At 39.3% G+C, this 21,881-nt stretch overlaps 1 protein-coding gene and 1 long non-coding RNA gene across 2 annotated transcripts; one reads left to right on the forward strand and one right to left on the reverse strand.

Annotated features, from left to right (window-relative positions):
* The first annotated feature begins 371 nt into the window (after window positions 1–371).
* Window positions 372–2,701, forward strand: LOC132988895 (uncharacterized). Its single transcript, XR_009675878.1, has 2 exons — window positions 372–1,824; window positions 1,978–2,701. It is a non-coding gene; the product is annotated as an uncharacterized LOC132988895 (long non-coding RNA).
* Window positions 2,702–6,180: 3,479 nt separating this feature from the next.
* Window positions 6,181–18,826, reverse strand: LOC132988897 (carotenoid-cleaving dioxygenase, mitochondrial-like). Its single transcript, XM_061056532.1, has 12 exons — window positions 18,703–18,826; window positions 16,783–16,987; window positions 15,988–16,199; window positions 15,378–15,493; window positions 13,957–14,059; window positions 13,601–13,729; window positions 13,366–13,526; window positions 13,118–13,285; window positions 12,792–12,929; window positions 11,384–11,566; window positions 9,849–9,959; window positions 6,181–7,240 (listed from the first exon to the last, which is right to left on the reverse strand). Exons 1-12 carry the CDS (start codon window positions 18,728–18,730, stop codon window positions 7,124–7,126), a joined length of 1,671 nt encoding a protein of 556 aa, XP_060912515.1. The 5' UTR covers window positions 18,731–18,826; the 3' UTR covers window positions 6,181–7,123.
* Between the last annotated feature and the right edge of the window lie 3,055 nt (window positions 18,827–21,881).

Consider the following 21,881-nt stretch of genomic DNA (forward strand, 5'->3'; position numbering starts at 1 on the left):
ACCAGCGGCAGGACGCAACCCAGCGTTTTTTTTCCTTTTACTTTTCTGTACAGATCATCAGTGCAGCACTTTTCTGAAATTTGTATCCATATATCTACAATTATATCAACTTTTCTATATCCTACAACAAGTTCCACTTCCTTCTCTTTCACCAACCGTCGTCCTTTGTTTTTTTCAAATGAAACTTTATTAACAATTGTCAACGCTCCGTCCCGATTTCACTCGCACAGTGTGAGCCAGGCTTAAGTCATCTCTTTTGACTTAGACATTTTTGACGCTACATGCAAAGATGGCAGCCCCCATGAAAAACAGGGCTCAGGTGAAGTGAAGCATTAGCTCTTCTCTGTGAGTCATCTGGTAAGCTAGCTCATTTTTCTTCAACTTTCTACAGTAAATGTACTTTCAGTCGACCATGGGAATTATGAACTGCAGAGGTGTGGACTCGAGTCACATGACTTGGAATGTGTTTTTCCTTCTTTTCTGAAAACCTTAAAACATGACATAAGCAATTATGCTATGAGGCTAACAATAAGAAAGATGGTGTATTTGAAGTTTTTTTTGTATGTGTGTCAGTTGAATTCATTTAGACTCAAAGAAAGAGTAATGAAGTTTGGGTTGACTTAATGCGTTTGCTGCCACCGCGACCCAACCTCGGATAATTGGAAGAAAATGGAGAGATGGATTGATTGATGGGTTAGGGTTATTTTATGGTAATTTTATGACAGTACTGCTGTTACAAAACTAACCTTTATCACTAATCTCTGGAGCTCAATGTAGGAGTAAAAGTTAAACGTAAAGGTCTCTCTCTGGTAGTTAACTGTAAGCCCTCCATCTATGACTACAACAGATAATATACAATAATCATGAGTATGATGTTAAAATAGGTCTTTAGAGGGGTTTGGAGACTAAAGCAGTACAGATGTTGTCTGGTCTGACTTTAAACATTTCTTGAGTTCACTCAAAAGGCAGCAGCTTTCAGAGCTATTCATATCACAAAAGAGAAACGAGCTAAAAATAAACGCTGTGCTTTTTTTTGACACAGCTGATCACAAGAAAATCTGCCAGAAACTCACACTTCCTGACCCCAGACACCACTGACTGATTTTAAAAATACTACAAACCTGCTGCCAGCTGCTTCGTGAAGTTCAGTCGGTCCGTGCTGAAAAGTAAAACTTCTCCAACATTATTTTCTGGTACATGTAAAAACCATAGACCCTTGGTTCTCAACTAGTGGGTTGGGACCCCAAGAGTGGGACGCAGAGCATTTTTTTTGTGGGTTTGGGATGTGGGCCCAGGAACAAAAAGTCAATGTTATGTGCTGCAAAGTGCCGGCTAATGAGAGCACACATAGTATTTAGAAACAAATCACTGCTTATAAAGACAAACCTGTTGACTAGTCTCAAAGAAGACTGTTGAGCTTGACACACTCTTGTGTTTTGTTCGGTCAGATGTCCTAACTGTACCATGTTACTTTAATAAATGTAAGTGGTTGAACATTTTCTGAAAATGGGGCTGCTGTCATTGAAGTGTTGGTGATGGGTCCTGATGTTACACCAGTTAAGAACCACTGAGGTAGACTGTATAAACACCCCACCTCCTTGCTCCCTATCCCTCTTCCTGCATTTTATCCCATCTCTCCCCCTATCCCTTTCCAAGCCCGGCGCAGTCTAGGCCTGTGAAGGCTGTTTCGTCATGAGCCGGGGATCCAGCTGAAGATTTCTGCCTTTTAATAAGGCAGTTTTTTCTTACCACTGTAACTTTTGCTGCTTTGCTAAAGTGCTCATGATGGATAGGCCGGATCTTTGTAACATAACAATGAGTAAGGTCTTTTACCTGCTTTTTGTAACATAACAGTGAGTAAGGTCTTTTACCTGCTTTTTGTAACATAACAATGAGTATGGTCTTTTACCTGCTTTTTGTAACATAACAATGAGTAAGGTCTTTTTACCTGCTTTTTGTAACATAACAATGAGTAAGGTCTTTTTACCTGCTCTTTTGTAATGTTAACAGACAAAGAGTAAGGTATTTTATCTGCTTTTTGTAAAGTGTCTCGAGATAACACTTGTTATGAGTTGACGCTATACAAATAAAAATTGAAATTGATTGATAAAAAGATGGATGCCATGAAAGCTCCCAAAAAGTGAAGCCAAAGCATCTGGAGCTCCCCCTACTGGCTGCATTAATCTATCTGTTAAAAGGGGACTGCCATGAATTTCTGGTTTAATTTTGTTTTTTTTAGCTTCTTTCAGTATTTGAATTTAATTTCCTGCTTTTCTTGATTGCCTTTTTTTTTTTTTTTTAATGCTTTATTTTCATGTTTAGTCTGTGTGTTTCTCTATGTCCTGTGTGTGGTTTTTTTTACTGTTACACTCTTAAGGTCTCTGTGTGTCTTTAGTGTTTCCTGTTTTATTTTGTAGTTCTTGTCCCCAGTGTTTCTTCACTTGTCTTACTTCCTCCCTGTTTTTGGTTTCCCGCCATTTTGTTTGCTCTGATCGTCTTCACCTGTGTCGTTAGTCTCACCTGTGTCCCACCCAGTGTTCTATTTCGTTTCAGTGTACCTCCCCTCTTGTTGTCAATTCATTTTGTGGAACTGCTCTTGTGATACAACTCTTAACTCCCCGTGTTTTCTTGTGGCTCTTTTTCTTTTTTTAAGTAAGCCATATTTTACCTTTTTGTTCAAATAAATACTTTTGGTTTTCTGCATGTGGGTCCTCCTCGTTTGTTTTTTTTTACCACACATCACAGAGACATCAGTCAAACATAGCCTACATGTCAAATATGTTTTTCTCAACATAGTTTCTGTCTTTATAAGTTATAAGTTCTTATCATGCCGGTTTATGTCAAAGTGTTCCTTTTTCTGGTAGTTAGAGTAATTTGATGCTATACAAGTGGTCAAATGTGTCTCCTGTTACTATGTGGTTGGGGTAAGGGGCAGGATGTCAAAAATGGAGCACAGTTTCTCCTGCACAGCTGTAGCTCCAAATGACGTCACCAGCAGAATATCTGAGCGCCCGTCGTTGGGGGTATTTTGTTTCACTTTTGTACAACAGGAGGAGGCGGATACACTTCATTCATCTGTATATACACTAAATGGTTGATACTGGAGCAGTTTAAGCTTAGCAACAGCACAAAGGAAATGGTTCCAAGTAAAGTTTTTTGTTGTCAAATACAGATCTTTTTGCATATCTTAAATAAAGAATGCTGATTATAGCAGAAATGAGTTTGCTTGAAGATTTGCTGCAGGAGGAAGATATCTGTCAGCACTTCTCCCTGCAGAATAAATCAAAAGAGGCAGCTGCTGGACTCCTGTTCACTGAGCTGTTCTGACTGAAGCGAATCAATGAAAAATCACGTCCAAACTTCTGATAAATCACTGCAATTATTTTTTGATTGATTTACTCTTTTTCTTGACGTGCCTCATTCCTTAAGTTGTTTGCAAAGTTAAGTACACACATGCATTGATTGAGGAGCTTCGCACAGTGAATAATGCACATTCAGGTAGAAGGTGATGTGTACGAGAAGTTTGCGTTCCAGATTTTTTTAAAAACTGATTACACACATTTTGGTGAAGAAATCCATTTTTCTGCAGTTTCTCTGAGACATCAAAAACTTCTACTGGCTACACTGAACTGTCAGATTTCAAGGTTTTTTCTAAAGAAATTGGTTCCTGTTGCTTTAACCGGCTGTCAGGAACACACAGAGCGTTTTTTTTTTCTCTCTCTCTCTCTCTTTTGTCCACTCCTCTATGGAAACGTGCATCTGTTCTCTGACCACACACACAGCTGAAAAAAATGAACAAGCAAGCTGCAGTTAGTCTTCTTCTTTAATCTATTTTCTCAAAATCGTATTATTATTTTTAACCAACATGTTCTCTTATTTTTTTTCTCCTGTCTTGAGTTTAGACTCGAGGTGAACTCATCGATTTTCCCTCTCATGTTGTCTCTGTGTTTGTCTCGAGTGTCCTTTAAATGTAGTAGTTAAGGTCAAAGACTTTGAAATAGCCCCTCTTAGGTTCAGTGCCCTGCTCCTCCAGTGTTTGCGGTGTGTTTTTGAAGAGCCATTGAAGGGCTGGCGGTTACAGTCCACCCAACTGTTAGAAGGTCACAGGTTTGATCCCTCTTACGGCCGCTGCACCAGTGTTGAGGCCGCCTCCCTCAGAGACGTTGCTCCTGCCTCACCCTTTTGTTGGAACAGTTGAATGAGGCAGAAAGTGGATCCGTTAAGATTCCCTATCTGAAAGCAGAGAAGGCGTCTCTCTTCACAGCGGTTATAACACAAAGAGAACAAGGATCACTGCATGGAGGAGTTGCTTTATGGTGCACACACACTCCTGGATCTTCTTGTTGTCAGAAACACACAACACACACACACACACACACACACACACACACACACACACACACACACACACACACACACACACACACACACACACACACACACATTTCTTATTGCACTCACGTTCGCTCTTTGAAAATATAGAGACACTTTTATTTCTGATTGTGTTTCACTGACTGGTTCTCACTCCCTGCATCAAAAATGAGATCATGTGCTGACCCCTGGTGGATGATGTGTGTATTTCTTACATCACATTTCAGCACATTTTTCTATTTGTGTGAGTTTGAAGTTTTCAGATACCACAAGGAGGATTAGGGCCACGTTAAAAAAAAAAAAAAAAATTTCAAGATTAAACTCGTAAATTAACAAATTCGAGACCAGCCTGCGCAAAATGATGAAAGTAGAACTCTTAAAAGTATTTTCCTCTGCAGACAACTTCCTCCAAGTCAGTGTGGTTCTTTCTTCAGTTTCTTGCAGTATCTTTTCAGGGTGCTGACATTTTACGACAATGTGAAGATGATGATGTGCCAAAAGCATGTGTAGTTTCATATCTGTATAAGTAAAGCCCCAACACAACTATTTGTGTCTGTTATCTGTCTACCTTGTTAAAGTGTCTCATGTGCAGAGACAGTTTGTGTCCTGTTCATCATTTTACAGATAAACAAGTTCTTGCAAGTTGAAGTGAAAACTTCTCTTGAACTGTTTTTACCGACTACACAAGGAAGAAGCCTATTTCCTAATTAGTGAAACCTTTAGGACAAGATGCTCCATGTTTTTCATTTGAGAACAGGACGCTGCTGCTCTTCTGATATAGACTAAAATAACGACTTTATTCTGTTATTCTTTAAAGACTTTAAGAGTTCTACTTCTTGAACCAGCCTGTGCGGGTTCTCGTTAATTTACGAGATTAAAATTGTAAATTTACGAGTTTATTCTCGTAAATTTATGACTTTAATCTCGTAAATTTACGACTTTAATCTCAATTTTTTTATTTTTTATTTTATTTTTAACGTGGCCCTAATCCTCCATCGTACATCCCTGAAGAGTTGAAGATATATTTATATAATCCGCCTCCTGGTTTGTTCAAGCAGTCCTTACTTCTTTATTGTAGTACTTGCATTGATATCTTGTCCGTGCAGAGCAGCTCATTTCTAGTCTGTCTTTGGATTCATCCATATTATAAAACAAAGAAATCATCAGCTGTGCTTCAACACTTAACACTGGTATTTAAAAAAAAACCTAATGTTTGCTGTTTCAGAATCAAACATATCTACATTAATAGGAGTGCTCGCTATGATTTTTTTTCTGCTAAAATTTTGGGAAGAATAAAAAAGAGATGGTTGTTTTAAATGATTATTTAGTGTTAAACAGCAGAGAAATGGAAAATGGAGTTTTGAAAAGGCTTAAAGGAAAAATGTAATCTTTATAAGAACGGAAAAGCAGTTTTATGTCCTTTACAACAGGATGTACATTTCTCTCCTTGACCATGTTAATGTGTGGCTGTGGATCAGTTGGTAGAGTCGGTCGTCTCTGGACCGTTAAGTCTGGGGGGTTCGATCCCCAGCTCCTGCGCTCAAGTCATGCACCATTTATGTACAAAAATTTAATTGGTAAGAATGTGAATCAAATCTAGTTTCATAATAAATAAATAAATCCTTTTAGAGCTTTAGAACATATCTCTGTTATCTTTCTGCTTCCGGGCTTTCTTTGTGTTACATCCTGATGAAATCTCATCCATACTCCTCCATGTAAAGTTCTGTGAGCAGCTGAAAGAGCTGTTTTAATTTCAGCCAAATGTTCTAAAAGTGTTTGTGTGTCTTAAAGATAACCCTAAAACAAACCTTTAAACAGTTTACAAGTTTAATGAATGCCAAGTGTACAAAAGTCATCAAACCTCACAAAGTATCATTTCATAAAAAAAGGTCATGAGGCACTTTAGTGGAACATCACACAGCCTGGAAATCACAGGTTTGATGCTACAGAACAATATGTCATTAGCACTCTCTTTAATGCAGAACTTCAGCTTCTATTAACCCCAAGGGAATGTCATTGAATACTCATCTTAAAGGAACAATGTGCGACTTTTTGATCCAGCAGATGTCGCCCTTGAGCACCAGCATGAAACTAAAACAAACTGCTGTTTGGCCACACCTCCGCTCTCCTCCAGCGACACACGTCCAACCCCTACGAGTTATCAATTAGAAGGCACCATAATTAAGCACCATTAAGCACAAGCGGCGGACAAAATTGTTTGGCTGGAGCTCTAATCCCCTGTGGCCTGCTTTGTTGTGTTAGCAGGCTAATGCTAGCACACTTTGGTTAACTCATAGCTTCATATTCCACATAAATTGACACACAATGACCGAGATCTAAAAACGCTTAGGTAACATCCAAATAAGCAGTGTGTATGTTATTCGTCTGTTCTCTAGTCCTCGACTAAAACAGCTTTATACACAAGGCCATCCCGTCCATTTAAACATGATTTAAACACGGCTCTGACAATAATACAGCCAGTCATGACTCAGAGAGACATTCACAGAGGATATTCTTGATTTCTGCTGGATTTAAGTGTAAAAATGTCTCACATTCTTCCTTTAAGTACCTTTGAGTTTATCACAGCTGTGCGTTGCTACAAACCAGAGTAACAGTTCAGTAACATTACACTGCATCAATGTTTAGTATAGTGCAGCGGTGAGTCAGTACCATCAGGAGTATAGTGGTTATACACTGCGCTGGTATTCTTCATGTTATATTGAATATCAGAAACACTTTCAATGTATCCGCTTCAAGCACAGGCGCTGAAGGTGCCGTGGAAGCCGTAAGCCATGTTCACGGGAACGTTGGCTCTGCCCAGCTCTTCGAACGTTTTGGCATCCAAAACCAGGAGGAATGATCCTTTATCCTGCAGAGAAGAGTTATCACCAAGTATTATAAAAACAACAGACAGTTCATATTCAGAATAATGTCAGTGACAGTCAAGTGTTGTGAACAGGAAAATAACTAAAGAACAGAAACTAGATTGTCAAGACCTTTTTGTTGACTGAACAAAAAGAGACAGTTGACTGTTTTATGTGTAAACATAACGAGTGAAATACAAATAAAATGATAAAGAAAGAGTTTTTGGTTTTAACCTTTGTCTTTGTTAATGACACAAGCACAGTTTGCGCACAATTCAATTATTTTAAATCCCTTCTTAAAACATACTTTTACAGACTTGCTTTTATGTCATGTCGTCTTCTTAATGTCTTTTCTTACTGGTTTTATTATTTTTATCTTCTTTTACTTCTTACTGTCCTTTAATTTATGCTCTTATCTTGTATTACTGTTTCTTTTCCCTTAACTCCTCTTATGTTTTAACTTGGTAATTTTTTATCTTACTTTGTCTATTTATGTTTTATATGTATATATACTTTTTATTATTATTTTTTTTGATAATTTAGTCACTTGTTTCTATTTCTTTTCCTGCTCTTACCTTCTTATTGCTGTTATCTTTTTATTTGCTTTCAGCTCTTTTAGTTTCTTACATCTTTTTAAATCCTTGGTTCCTCTTGGTCTCAGCTCGTGTTGTTGGGTTCTTGTGTTGTTGGGTTCTTATGATGGTTCTTGTGATGGTCGGGGTTATATATGTCTGTTGGGTATCGGGTTCTTTTCTGTTGAATTGTATTTAATTATTTTTAGTATTTTGTATTTGTTATGTTCTTGCTGTTGTTTATGTTCTTCTGTGTTTGGTTTAGTTTGCTCTGTTCTTGTTTGTCAAAGCACTTTGTAAACCTGTGTTTTTAAAAGGTGTTATATAAATAAAGTTATTATTATTATTATTTCTGACACACATCCTCACATCTCTTTAACATGTTTATAAGTTTGTATTACTAGATGCTTTTTCTGGCCCTTTGGGGTCCCCCCCCCCCCCCCCCGGACAAGTATCACTTCATTGGTTGATTGTCTTTATTGTCAGCGACACTCTGAAATGTGTGATGCCTCACAAAAATATTCAGAGGCCTTCACTGACTTTTGATCTGGAATTAAACTTCATTTTCAATCTAAGAATTTACTGGAAAAGAGTGTTTCTGTCTGAACGTATTTATTCTAAACTGAAATTGAGATAAAAAAAAAAAAAAATAACAACTAGAGAATTTAAAACTATTATAACCTTGGACACAATACATCTATGTCACGATGCCCAACACACACTGAAAGTCTTCAGTTAGACTAAACAGCTTCAGATCCAGCTGCTGTGTGCTTACGAGAAACATAGTTTACTTTAAAAGAGACGCTCTGATTGTCTGAGAAGAACTTTTAAAAATACAAGACGTACAACCTGGTACCCAATCTCGATGTCCACCCTCACACACTCACTGACTTTGGTGCGCGTTCCCGGTAAATCTGTGAGGGCTTAGTGCTGTCCCACTGTGAAATCGTCAAGTGTTTGAGGGATCTCTCGCTGACTATACGAGCCCTTTATGCACCCTGTCCGTAAGTGGGCATATCTGCAGACTTAACGTGAGGGAATTACCCATAGTTCATAGCATTGTGATGTGAAACATGTGATTTCCCGGGGAAGCCAACAACAATTGAAAGGTAAACAAACGCCATAAAACGGAAAAAAAGGTAGAGACGGTAAAAAAACAGGAAGGTGAAACCACGCTCTATTTACAGTGTACTAAAAAAAGTTTCTTTGGAAAATACAGCTAATTCAGAACTCATTTGCAAGTCTACAAACAAAAACAAGAGAGACAGAGCATGTTAGTCCTGTTATATTTATAAGATAAGATTAACCTTTATTTTTCCCACAACAAAGACATTTATATATAGGTCTATTTTGAGTAGAACTTTTTATACGCACCATGGCTGTGACTGAGTAAAAAAAGTAAAAAAAAACGTAAAATAAGCTTTTGCTACATGAAATCATGCAGTCATGGTTACAGATAAGTTGCAAAGTGCTGTCCCATTTGTATTTAACCATTGGAGCCCTCGCAGCCTCATGCACTCATTCACTTTCCAGGTGACGTCAATAAAGTCAGTAAGGGCTCAGGGCTCAGGGTTTAGGTAGGACATCGAGATTCAGCCGTAGCGTTGTAGAAAACTAACAAAGCTCAGGTGGACTTACAGGCCGGCTGCCTGCTGTTGATTATAACTGCAGAAAGCAACAGGACTTGTATGCTCCATACCCAGAGATTCATTTTATAAACTGGCTCATTTTAACGCTGAGGTCGGAACTAAACTCACCAAGAAATATATTCACATCATCTATTAGCACTTTTTCTCCAGCAGGTCCTGTGTGTCTGCTGCTCTTTTACTGTGGTTATATTTGTAAACTGACAAATATCATCAGTGTTTTTTCTGTTACACTCGGTCTGGAAAAATGATTTCAGTCCTCTGTTTGTTCTGCACATACGGCAGAATTGACAGTTAAGCTACCTTACTCTTAAATTTTAGAATATTTAAGTGTCATCATCTGGGCTCTCCTATGATTCCTGTCGTACATCTGTCTTCTTCAGAAACAGTCTTACCTGTGAGGGGGTGAGAACCACAGACATGATGACACCATCGTCCTCCTCCACAGCATCAGGTGCCGGCACAAACACGGGCTCTGACGGGTAGAAACCCTTCTGGTACCACACCTGAGGTCGAACACACACACACACACACACACACACACACACTACTGTCAGCGGAGAGTATTAAACCCTGTTTAAGTGTCTTTGAGCAAGAGACCGACTTGTCTGCAGCTCGTCTGGACTCGTTAATCTAAGGTGAAGAGGAAGGACTGAGGAGAGAATCGTTTTCTTCAGGGGATGAAGAAAAATAATGTTCATTCTCAGACACTCATTGTTCAGTCCTTATTCTTTCAGTTCTCTATTTCAACCCTAATTTACTGTAAAAACTGCCCATAGATTTTATAATACATGCAGTTACTTGCACATAGCTCTGTATATATATATTTATTTCTCGTTTACTGCACATAGTTCTGTTTACATCTGTTTACATCTGTTAGTCCGATCACTGCCCACATATATCTACTCTTTTTATATTTTGTATTTTTAAGTTAAGTTTAAGCTTTAAGTTGTATTTAAATTGACACTTTATATTTAAAATGTTTCGTCTACTTGCACTGTTGTTAATTTACTGCTCTGTGTGCCTTTGAATTGCCCCCCCGGGGACAAATAAAGTTTTTTGAATTTCATTGAATTGAGTCTCTGTGACGTCACCTATTGGTTTCTTTAGAGGCTCTATGAAGCCAAACTGGCGGTTACCATATTGGAAATGCTTTCACCAAATAACTGTCAACAATAAAGAAACAGGTAAAGAGGCGGGGCTAAGCACAGTTTTAACCAATAAAAAAAGTGTAGAGTGAAACTTTTTTTGTACCAGACTGTAAACATGTTTATTTCATATGGGACCTAAAGGGTTTTAATGCCAGCTTCAAGTAGACAAACAACTGGCCCTCTTTTGAAACACCAGAGGGCGCTACTTCATTATATTCACCCAAAAACCAGTTTGGTAGAACAGCATTGTATATTTACTGCTTTATTATTTCAGTCCAGTCATAGTGGGTTTCTGTATTTTTACATCTTTGAGGGAGTAAACACAAGTTAAACTAAACAGTGTAGGTGTCCACGCTGTTCTTTAACCTTTGACCTTATATTGATATTTTAGGACAGCTCACTACAACACTTCTCGTCTCTTTTGCCAGTCTGCAGTTAGCTTAACATAGCAACTGATAGCAGGGGAAACTGCCAGCACGGTTGGTTAAATAATCACAGTTGGCCTGTGTTCATTTAAGGGAATCCTGACAAACAGGATTGCGTGTTTTTTGTGTCGGCTGAACCTGCAAATTAGTCTGTTTATCAAAAACACGAGTAAAGGGTTAAATGCTGCTCTAAATGTGCTGCGGAGCAAAATATTTAAAGCATAAAATGTACAAAGAGATATGTGAAGTGTTTTTTCAAGGAGAAACTATAATGTGGATTTAAACAAAAGCAACAGACACACACACACACACACACACACACACACACACACACACACACACACACACACACACCTTGACCGTCTTGTCGTTTAGGTCCATTTTGAGCAGAGAGTCTCCCACCAGGTGTCTGAAGCCACAGCCGTAGAAATAACGGTACGGCTTTGTGTTATATTTGGCGTAGTTTATCTGTGGAAACTCCAGGCCACCGTACTCCTGAAGGTCGTCTCCATGGAGATCCTCGGGTTGGCAAAACACCTGTTTACACAGAGGATCGAATGTTTATTGTCACTCAAGGTCAGACTTCTGATTTGACTGAACATGTAGAGAAATGCTCCATGAGTTTTTTTACCTTGCAGTTTATGATACTCGTGTAGAAAAGTGGGTTTTTTTTGTGTGTGGTCTTAATTGAATCAGTGCTTTTGCTTTCATAACAAAGATCTTGTGATTTTACACAATTACATTAGTCATATTAATACCAGAGAAGATACAAACTGTGTTTTTCCTTCTGGTCTCAGATCAAAAAAGGAGCGTAGATGTGAAAAACTTCAAATGTATTCTCAGTTACTGCAGCACATTAAGCATGTATAGTCCTTATTTGTTTTTTTACTAGTATTATATACAATTTAAATTTCTGGAATTATGACAACCTTAAAAAGCAAATTAAGTAAAACTATGAAAAGTTAGGGAGTGAATTGTTGTTATTCTTTTCATTTTGTTATTTATTTTGTAATTGTGTCCTGTTTTCCATCTAAACATTTGAAGTGAGACTCTGCTGTCATAGCTGTTTTCCAATAAGAGTCTTTATCCAGCCAATGGGATTTAGAAAAAGACAGATACATTAAGATTGCATGATGGGTCAATTTTAAGAAATATAATGAAGAGAATATGAAACAAATGAACAACCTTTTCATATTTTCTTTGCACAGTTTCTAAAGGGATTATTAATCATTCTCAAATTCTAATTATGTTACTGTACCTCAGCATCAAAAATACAAGACCCAATACCGGATGTATTTTTGACAGGGTCACATCCTCTGTTCTCTGTATGAGAAATTAAAAACACTTTAGCATCTTCATGAGCTCAGAAAAGGATTTGAGAAGTCTCTGTATTTAAGGATTTTATACATATTTTAAGTAAATATGAATGGACTGATCGCTGCCGTCTCAGCTTTTGTTTAAATATGACTGAAGGCCTGAAGTTAACTTTTAAAGCTTTGGTACCTTTCATTACTTTCTATCATTAAAGCAGCAGAGATTTTAGCTTCTTTTTTTTTTTTAAATGAGGTAAACGGGGAAAAGGACAACTTTATATCTTTCACTTCTTTGCCTGTTCTGAACACTTTTGGTAGGTTGTTTTTTGGCAGACATATTTGTTGAATATTTAAAGTGACAGAGATACACTTTATTGAGAAGTTTACTGAATGTCAATAAAATAAAAAAAAGAACTACAAGAAAAGTATACTGTTCATCTCAAACTCACCTTGTCTTTGTTGATTTTTAGACAAGTTGCCTCACTGGAGGGCTGAGTGTTCAGGTTTTGGTCTACCGGGGTTTCCTGGGTCACATTGAGAGGAAGAACAAAGCGGCGAGGGAAAGCCCGGCACCCGGTGTTGTACACCTGTGGAAGACATTTCAAAAACAATGCAGGTGATCCTTTATGTTATTGTAGCTATAAATATGGGTTTGTTTCTTGGTGCAATGAGACAATAAAATGTCATGTTACAAAATACACTGTCATGATGATTTCTCAGAGGTCATTATATTCCTTCCTTCCGTTAGCTGTGTGTTTCATCTTCACATGCTGACCTCATCCAAAGCGTCTCCTGACTTTCGTAGGTTCTGGATGAGGTAGTTGTTGATGGCTTTGCCGTCGTCAGCGCAGCACATGTCCAGCATCAAGAACCCGCCCTCCTCAAAGGCGTTGATTTGGTGGAAGACCGAGACGGCTTTGGTGTGGTACTTCACTGAGCTGACCTGTGGTGAAGTAGCAACGATTAGATGCTCAAGGATCTACAGAGGGGGAATGTATTCACTCAGTAAGAGCGACCTCTCACCTCGCCTGTACGCTTGTCGACGAGGTGGAAGACAGTTTGCAGCTTTGGATCCCAATAGATGCCCTCGCTCAGAGCCTTCCCCCTCAGCTTGCATGTGACTATCTTCAGCAGGTCCATCTTTATCGGCTGCTCGATGAACACCACGTAGTTCTCAGACATGGCTGTGAGCAGGAGAAGATGATTATTCAGCAAAGGATACAGACAGAACCTCTGATGTCCAGGAGGGATTTCTTACCAAAGCTGTGGTAGTAGGAGGGGTGGGACTTGTCTGCAGGTACAATGGAGCAGAGTACTTTGGCTCCTTGAAGGGTGTCTGTGGCGTCTTTCTTCTCAGGTGGGACTCTGATGATGTTGTACAGGGCCCCTGGATAAAAGTGTACCTCTTAATAGCTTGTACACACATCTGACATACGATATGATATATGATATTAAGTAGTAATATCAATTGGCAGGGAAATCTGTTTAGATTAGATATCGAAATATCTATATTTGGCACCAGGGATTCATTATCGTTTGACACAAGTCAAGGCTTGACATATTCTCATACTTATAATTTGCCCCGCACCAAGTGTAGCGTATGATGGGACAAACCTTTGCTTCCATAAGAGTTTCCCATATTATAGGTGGTACCATCAGGGTCAGAGTGTGGATGAGCGGTAGCTCCATTAACAGCAATGAACTTACTCCAGTCTACCTACAAAATACAGGAAAGAATGACAGGGATCAGTCGATGCTGCAGTTTGAGTGGATAGAGGATTCATATAGGTTTTATACCTGGATAGAAGAAAAAAGAAAACATGTATAAATGTTGCAAAATGATAAAAACCCATACTAAAGCTAAGGGTGGGCATCTGAAGAAACTAAAAAAGACTGAGCTTGATCGTTGTCCAAATGTGTCAGGGGGAGGCGCTTAGACATTCTTGCACAACTAGCTCTCCCGTCTAAGCTTGTGCAAGATTCCACTTGCACACTTGCCTGACTAGTGTATGGGCAGAGTGCACCATGGGAGGTTGACTCTAAAATAGGTCAGAGACTGATTAACAAATGGATGTAGTCTCACTGACCTTGTGCATTGGTTTCTGGAAAGATGTTTTGAAGTCCAATGATGGCAGCCACCATATTGGAAATGCTGTCTCCACCAAACCTTTGATCAACCGGGAAACGGTTACATCGCATCCACCTGTCAATCAGCCCAGCTTTACCCTTAATTATATAAATGTATGCATAACTCTTAGCCTTAATATAATCAAAGCGGATGAGTAACAACAATAAAATCAATCCCTGTTCAGTTTTAACCAAGACAATTATTTTTGTTTTTGTGCCAGGCTGTTAACATGTGTGTCATCCACCTGGGGTGACACTCCCACTTTCCCTTTGTGACATCACAAACTCTCCAAACGGCCTGTTTGAGCACACATTTTCTGAAAAGTGGAGTTGGCAAAAGACGGAGAGGATGGACTTTTCTCATAATTGCGGGGTTTGTAAACAAACCAGGGACACATATCAGTTGACCATGATGAAGTGTATTTTGTGTTATATGTGACCTTTAAAAAAAACATTCTACTTAAAGCTTCTGTGAGTATTTTTTCGAGTCTGTGTCTATTTCAGCTCCGCCTGTGGACAAAGTGGTACCTCTCATATCTTGGATCATTTTGTCCTGTATATGTGAAGGTAGTGATTTGTAACAAAACACCTCATCCTGCTCTTTCTTATGTATCACCCAGTAAAGAACATATGTGCCTGAAAATGTAAACGAACAAACACTGTTTTGGCAGTGTGCAGTCAATCACTTTGCCTGACACCTACTCCGCAGCAGCTGTTTCAGGCAGTTATCACAACTATATGAAAACAGACAATCTTTACTCTGATGCTCTTGTGGTTTATGAAGAAGCATCCGTTCTAATTTTAGTCAGTTTCATAACCAGCAACAAAATCCTAATAGGAGCTCTAATGAAATTGCCTCCCTGGCGTTTCTATTTACATCTGTAATTCCACAATGATCATGACGGTACCTTTTCCACAGTTTCCAGATTCTCAGGGTTCACTCTGTGCATGAAATTGGTCTCTGTGCTGACATAGTAGTCACCTTTGTATTGCACAAAGCTAACACTTGCATTGTCAGTAGGCTCTGTAAGAGAGAAACAAAGGATAAATTACAACGTTTAAATGAACAGAAACAATGGTTAAACATTCTGCTCCGTGATTTGTGGTTTATAAAAGTCCAATGGGGAATGTGAACCATGTAGGAGAGGCCTACTCCCCTCTCTGGTTCCCCGCTATATTTGCACATTGTTATTATGTAAGCCTTGCGTGTACAGGGATTACATAACATTATTTACTTAAGAGGTTCCAACCAAGGCCTCAACACAGCTATAACATGAACGAGTGTTAAAACAGCATTAAATCATCCCTTTTTCTTTTTTTACAGCCGATACATTTTTTCCTCCAGATGTCCAGCTGCTCCTCATTTTACCCAGCTGATCCCACTGTGTCCCAATCTTGAGCTTGTTATTATAATAAAGTCAAGCAATGTTCTTGCACAATATTTCAACAAACCAAGTACAGCTTTGGTAATGAGTCCTGTTCCCTGTCCCTACCTAATTCCCTCTCTTTTGTACTCACGGATCATCTCAAAGCGAGACAGAAAGCGCTGGAAGAAGTTCTTGCAGGGGTCGGGCATGGCGAGGGTTCCAAACTCTGATATCACAATGCGGTCCCTCTCACTGTTCTTCTTGTAGACGTCGCTGCGTAGGAATCGACTCATGTACGTCACCTGGCCGTTTTCAATCTTGAACTTGTGCAGCATGGCCATCCCATCAAACCAGTGGTTGAAGCTGTGATAATAATAAAAAAACAAAGGTTAAAGGTCGCATATTGTGCAGAATAAACTTAACCATTGTTTTCTTAGATGAACATGTGTCCCTCGTCTGTCTATAAACCCCCCCAAATATGAGAAAAGTCAATTTTAACTCCTTTTTAAGCCTGCTCCACTTTTCAGGCCAACAGGCTGATCAGAGAGTTTCCCTTTGTGACATCACAATGGGCAGTAACCTCTTCCCCCAGATGGGTGACCCTCATACAACGAGGTGTTTGTTCTGTCCTATGAGTCCGCCTTTCCATTGTAAACAACAGTTGAGCAAGAAAGCCCGAGGCACCCAAGCCCTTCCAGAGTGGGGCGTGGTCAGACACATCTCATTTGCATTTAAAGCTACAGAAACAGTCTGTTTTGAACAGGGCTGAAACAGAGAGGTTCATAGGCATGATCAAAAACAGGATTTTGGGCAAGAAACTTCACAGACATGTTTTGTGGAGCGCTGAGACGTATTTAAGCTGGTTGAAAAGGAGGATAATATGTCATCACATCTGTTAAAAGTTTTATTTTGTGTGTTGTGTAGCAGGGTGTGGAGGTGATCTCACTGTGTGTTTCCAAACTCAAACTTCCCCGGCCCATTGCGTAGCAGGTTTCCGTTGATCCAGGAGGGGATGGTGCCGTGAACTTCAGTGGAGATGGGCTCAGGAGTTTCTTCTACGGAGCGAACCAGAGGGGCAATCGTCTCCAGTCCCTTCTGTTTTGAAGTGATGCATGCCTTAGTTTTTCCATTTTCAACAGGCACGGTTTCATCTGCACAAAACAAAGACATCATTGGTACCTTACTTGCTGTGTAGATACATATATGAATTAAATGATCAAACATTCAATCCCATCAACAAAAATAAAGAAATATCTATCCTTATATTTGTAATTGGATGTTGTCCGGGCAATTTCTTCCACTACATGTATATCCATGCCTTTGAACTGGAATGTGAAGACGCTCTACTTGAACTTCGTCTATGGTATGTTTACAGAAAGGCAGCAGCAAAAATGCAGTTTGTTGCGAAACTCAGCGTGAAAGGTGCGAATACATTTCCAGACCAAAGGACGACGGCATCTTATGGCACATTATGCTTCTACTGACACATGAGTTGAATTACTGTCCACAGTCAGCTCCACTTTAACCCCAAAACTGCTGCAAGGGAGTGTCCAGTACTTAAAAGTCCCACAGGGAATATGCATTATGCTTTAATTTAATGAAATATTTAAGCTTTCCATACGTGTAATATATCCCTGTGGTCGAGGCGTTAACTTTTTTTATTCCTAAAATGTTTACTTTGTTACATTGCAACAAAGAAACAACTGAAAGAGGTAGCTCTTCCAGAATTTACGTTTTTCTAAATCTGTAAATACGCCTTCAGTGAGAACCATTTAACAGATGACCGCCTTCACATCAAACATGTGTGTATTGTGACTTCATTCGGTCCTTTGACCGTCACTAGAAACTCCTGCATGAACAAACTGAGAATTTCACAATCTGAGTAGCAGTCATACTTTTTAAATTCTATATTCATAAACATTACATCAAAAGCAGTAAACACGGTTTTTGTACATGACAAAATACATAAATTCCTTTTGAAAGCAGTGATTCCCTTTGTATAGTTTTTTTTGGAGGAAAAGTTGGATTTCCTTCCGAAACTTCACAATATGGTCAACACCTTCATTGAGAAAAAAAATCCAGATGAGGGAAAATATAAACTATTGACATAAAGTAGACCCTTAACTAAAATGAATGCACGCTGTATCTTTCTCAAAGGAGAGACGTCTCTCCAGACTTAAGAGTCTAATCTCTGTGAAGCGAGCAGACTTCCTTTACCAGCAACATGTGGGCGTATTGTGAGAGACTGTACAACACACCACGTCCTGCCATGCATCCTTATTATCAACGCTCAGTGTAATAAAACAGCTGCAGTGTCTGTCCATGTAGAGCTTAAATAGATGGTTCAGAAGCTTTCGTGTAAAACACATTTGATATAATAATAATAATAATAATAAGCTTTATTTAGAATAAATAGAAAATCCAAATCTCACTGAGTCTCATTGGATGCAGAAGTGTTTTTATCTTATGCATACCGTGTATTGGTCTTCAAGATCACTGAATATTACAGCTTGCAAATAATAAACAACAAAATAGAGCTGCTGCAAGCGGAGATGAAACTTGAGCCTGCAGCAGTTCAGCAGAGAGTACAGTGAGTCCTGCCACAAGGACACAGGCAGCCTCCGTCTGTCTCCTCCATCGTAACCAGTAAGCACTACCAATAACAGCAGATCCGCTGTCAGCTATAATTGAATACGACTATGCGGAAACTGGAACGATCAGGTGACGTGCTTCTCATGCATCTTTAAAAATGTGTCTGTCATTTCAGCGCAGTGACACCATGAAGCAGCTGAACCCACGGAGCTGTTTCCTTTCTGCACTTGAACATGCGTGGGAGACCAAAAAGAAAAAAATGGAGGTTTCCAACCTGAGCTGTCGAGCTTCACAGGGGCCATGGTGGCAGATTATCGTCGTGGATGGATACAGCTTCTGCTTTCTGCATCTGCGCGCTGCCGGACAGTCTATGTGCCGGACCATAAATTCATCAGCTGTGGGCGTGTGTAGCAACGCTATTACGCAACGTGTTAAACGTAGGTCACGTCATACAGTATACAGTGAGAGGAAGAATAAGTGGGAGGGACAGTGGGAAGATTTGAAACACATGTTATAAGCATCATTTGTGTAATTTTCTGCCTTTTGTCCCCCCCAAAAAAACCTTATAACCATAGACTGTAAAAATATTATTATAACATGTGACGTTAGTGGAACAAGGACTCATTGTCCTGTAGACTAAAAACATTTAGAGTTAGATTTAAGCTGCCAACACTTTTGTTAACCCTGTCTGGTCCGGTGTCAGAGGCGAGACTGTCATGATTTGGTTTTGTATTTGAGTTTCTCAGTGCTTGTCAATTTTTGGATTTTCTCAGTTTGGACATTTTTGATAGATAGTTTTAGTTTTTGCCTTTTTGTTTAAATAAATATTTTTGGGTTTCTGCCCTTGGGTCCACCTCCCTTGTTTTACACACCGAACCGTAACAGAGACATTCACACTACACTTGAGCAGTTGATGGTACGAAAATACACTTTATTAACACATTTCCATTCATTAAAACAATAAGTATTTATAGATAGGCTTTGTATTTATAAACACGAATGAGTTAACCAACCCTTTAAACACAGCAAGTTAAGAATATAACTCTTAAGAAAACAGATGCCAGAGGAGGTCTAATCAGTTTATCATAAGCAGGATCTATACTCCACATGAGCCTCCCCCACGTTATCTTGTGAATCCAAAGCCTTTGCGTCTATAGTAGGATAAAATTAGTAGAATTGTAATAACCTTACAGTAGGCTAAATATCACAAGCTGATGGACAAATGCAGTGTCTGATTTCAGAACAATATAAATGATAGCCTATAATTGTAGATGCAGTGAGGCTTACAACACTTTTGTGTTTCATCTTATTGAAGGTTATTCTAAATGTAGGCGTCTTAGTATACTGGGTATCTTTATGTTACTTTATGATTTTAATTTTTAATTAGCCTATAGAGGCTCAGCAAGCACTTTGAAGGTCGGAGGCGCTGAAGTGCAACAACTCAAGCAAGCATGGAATGCAAACTTTGTCAACCAGGTGGAGAAGGACAACAATGACAAAGATGCAGATGAGGTCATAGTCACTTTCTGCAAGACAGATGAACTATAGAGGTATCAGCCGAAGAGCCATTTCTGGTGACTCAGAATATACACAGTATGTTAATGTTTTCGGAGCAGATATGGTCAAGGTGCAGCACAAAAAGTTAATAAAAAAAACCCTATCTTTGGTATTTGGGGTATGGGTTGGGCCCTAGTCTGGTAGGAAGGTACTGCATTTGGAAGTGGCTTACAGTGGAGACCAGAACCACATATCTACCATGTCAGAGAAGACATGTCAGAGGAGGTACTCGGGGAATATGGGGAGGTTTTCAGGAAATTCAGAGAGTCCCCCCAGCTAACTTTTATGTGGACAAGGAAGCAACCCCCATGTTTTAAAGACAGGCCTGCCCCATAAGAGGAAGAGTTGAGGCTGAACTCAACGGTCTCCTTACCGAGGAGATAACTGAACCAATAAAACATGCCGAGTGAGCAGCACTTGTGGTCCCTGTGTTAAAGCCAGATGACACAGCAAGACTGTGCGGAGACTACAAACTGACTGTCAATCAGGTAACAAAAACTGGAGCAGCATCCAATCCCCAGAATCGAGGTCCTCTTTGCGCCAGCCTTTCAAGGTGACAACAGTTTACAAAGCTTGATCCGAGTCATGCATATCACCAAATCCCTTTGAAGGAGGAAGTAAAAAAAAGTATGTGAGCATTAATACCCACAAAGGCTTGTTCACGAACAGTTTGTTACCTTGTGGAGTATCATCTAGCCCTGCAATTTTCAAAGCACCATGGAGGGACTACTGCAGGGCATCCTTCATTTGGCATTTTTTTCTGGATGACATCCTGCTGACAGGGAAAAATGAGCAAGGGCACCTGCAGACTCTGGCTATGGTGCTGAAGCAGCCAGAGCATGGGGTGTCCAAAGTGCGGCCCGAGGAGATTTTTTGTGGCCCGTGACTTCAAATGAAGAATCAGAAGATTTTGGCCCGAGGCCTCGATTAAGATTGGCACATTTTCTTATTTTTCTTTTTCATGTTAGCAAGGGTTGAGCAATAAAAAATAAAAAATAATAAATAAATAATAAAATAAATAATAAATAAATAATAAAATAGAAAATGTTCAGTACAATGTATGTTTTTTTTATTATTAAATCTACAGCTTTTACTATTTTCCAAATTTTTTTGTAAACTATGAAAAAAAAACTTATGCACAAAGCTAAATGCAGAAAGATTTTCCAAAAAAAATGAACCACGTTACAGGTTTGATTCTGAGAAAAAAAACAAATAAAGTAGAACGAAGAAATCAAGATATTTCCTTTTGTTAAAGGGTTTCTTTAGCGAGCCTTTTGATTCTGATCTACAAAGCCTTACTACTCTTTCAACTATATTTAAAAAAACAAAACCTGTGGCCTGCGAGCGATTCTAACACGACAATTTTGGCCCGCAAGAAAAAAAGTTTGGACGCCACTGAGCTAGAGCATGCTGGTATCAGGCTCAAGAGGACTAAGTGCTTGTTCATGAGTAAGGAAGAGATGTTCCTGGGACAGAAGGTGGATGCAACAGGGTGGACCCACAGTCCATGAGAAGGTGCATCCAGACCCTCAAATGTCACTTAGCTGAAGGCATATCTAGGACATAACAAGTTCCTGTCAAATCTTTCCACAATCCTGGCTCCTGTGCACAAACTGCTACAAAAAGAGTTGGGGAAGGAGCAGCCTTTCAAGATGATGTTGTCAGCTGAAGTGCTGGTGCTGAAGTGCTTACAGACGAAAGTTCACCATAGTGACAGATCCCAAACCACTGTTGTCACTTTTCAGTAAGATGCAAGCTGTAGAAAGGTGCAAGAAAAACAAGAAGGACAAAGAAGAGAGCACATCAAAATAGCGAGAACCGGTGACTCAGTACTGACTGACCAACAACTTCAGTCTTGTGATGGGAGAGTAGTGAGGAGACATGTGGACCGGATCC

The sequence above is a fragment of the Labrus mixtus genome, chromosome 14 (genome assembly GCF_963584025.1).
Source record: "Labrus mixtus chromosome 14, fLabMix1.1, whole genome shotgun sequence".
Taxonomy (NCBI): Eukaryota; Metazoa; Chordata; class Actinopteri; order Labriformes; family Labridae; genus Labrus; species Labrus mixtus.

Bases quoted from the DNA above. Each gene is read 5' to 3' on its own strand.
- LOC132988897 (XM_061056532.1), bottom strand. From the start codon at position 18,730: ATGGCCCCTGTGAAGCTCGACAGCTCAG. The intron at 16,988-18,702 runs GTTGGAAACCTC...TGTTTTGTGCAG, and splicing joins TGTGAAGCTCGACAGCTCAG to ATGAAACCGTGCCTGTTGAA. The intron at 16,200-16,782 runs GTGAGATCACCT...TTATTATCACAG, and splicing joins TTTGAGTTTGGAAACACACA to CTTCAACCACTGGTTTGATG.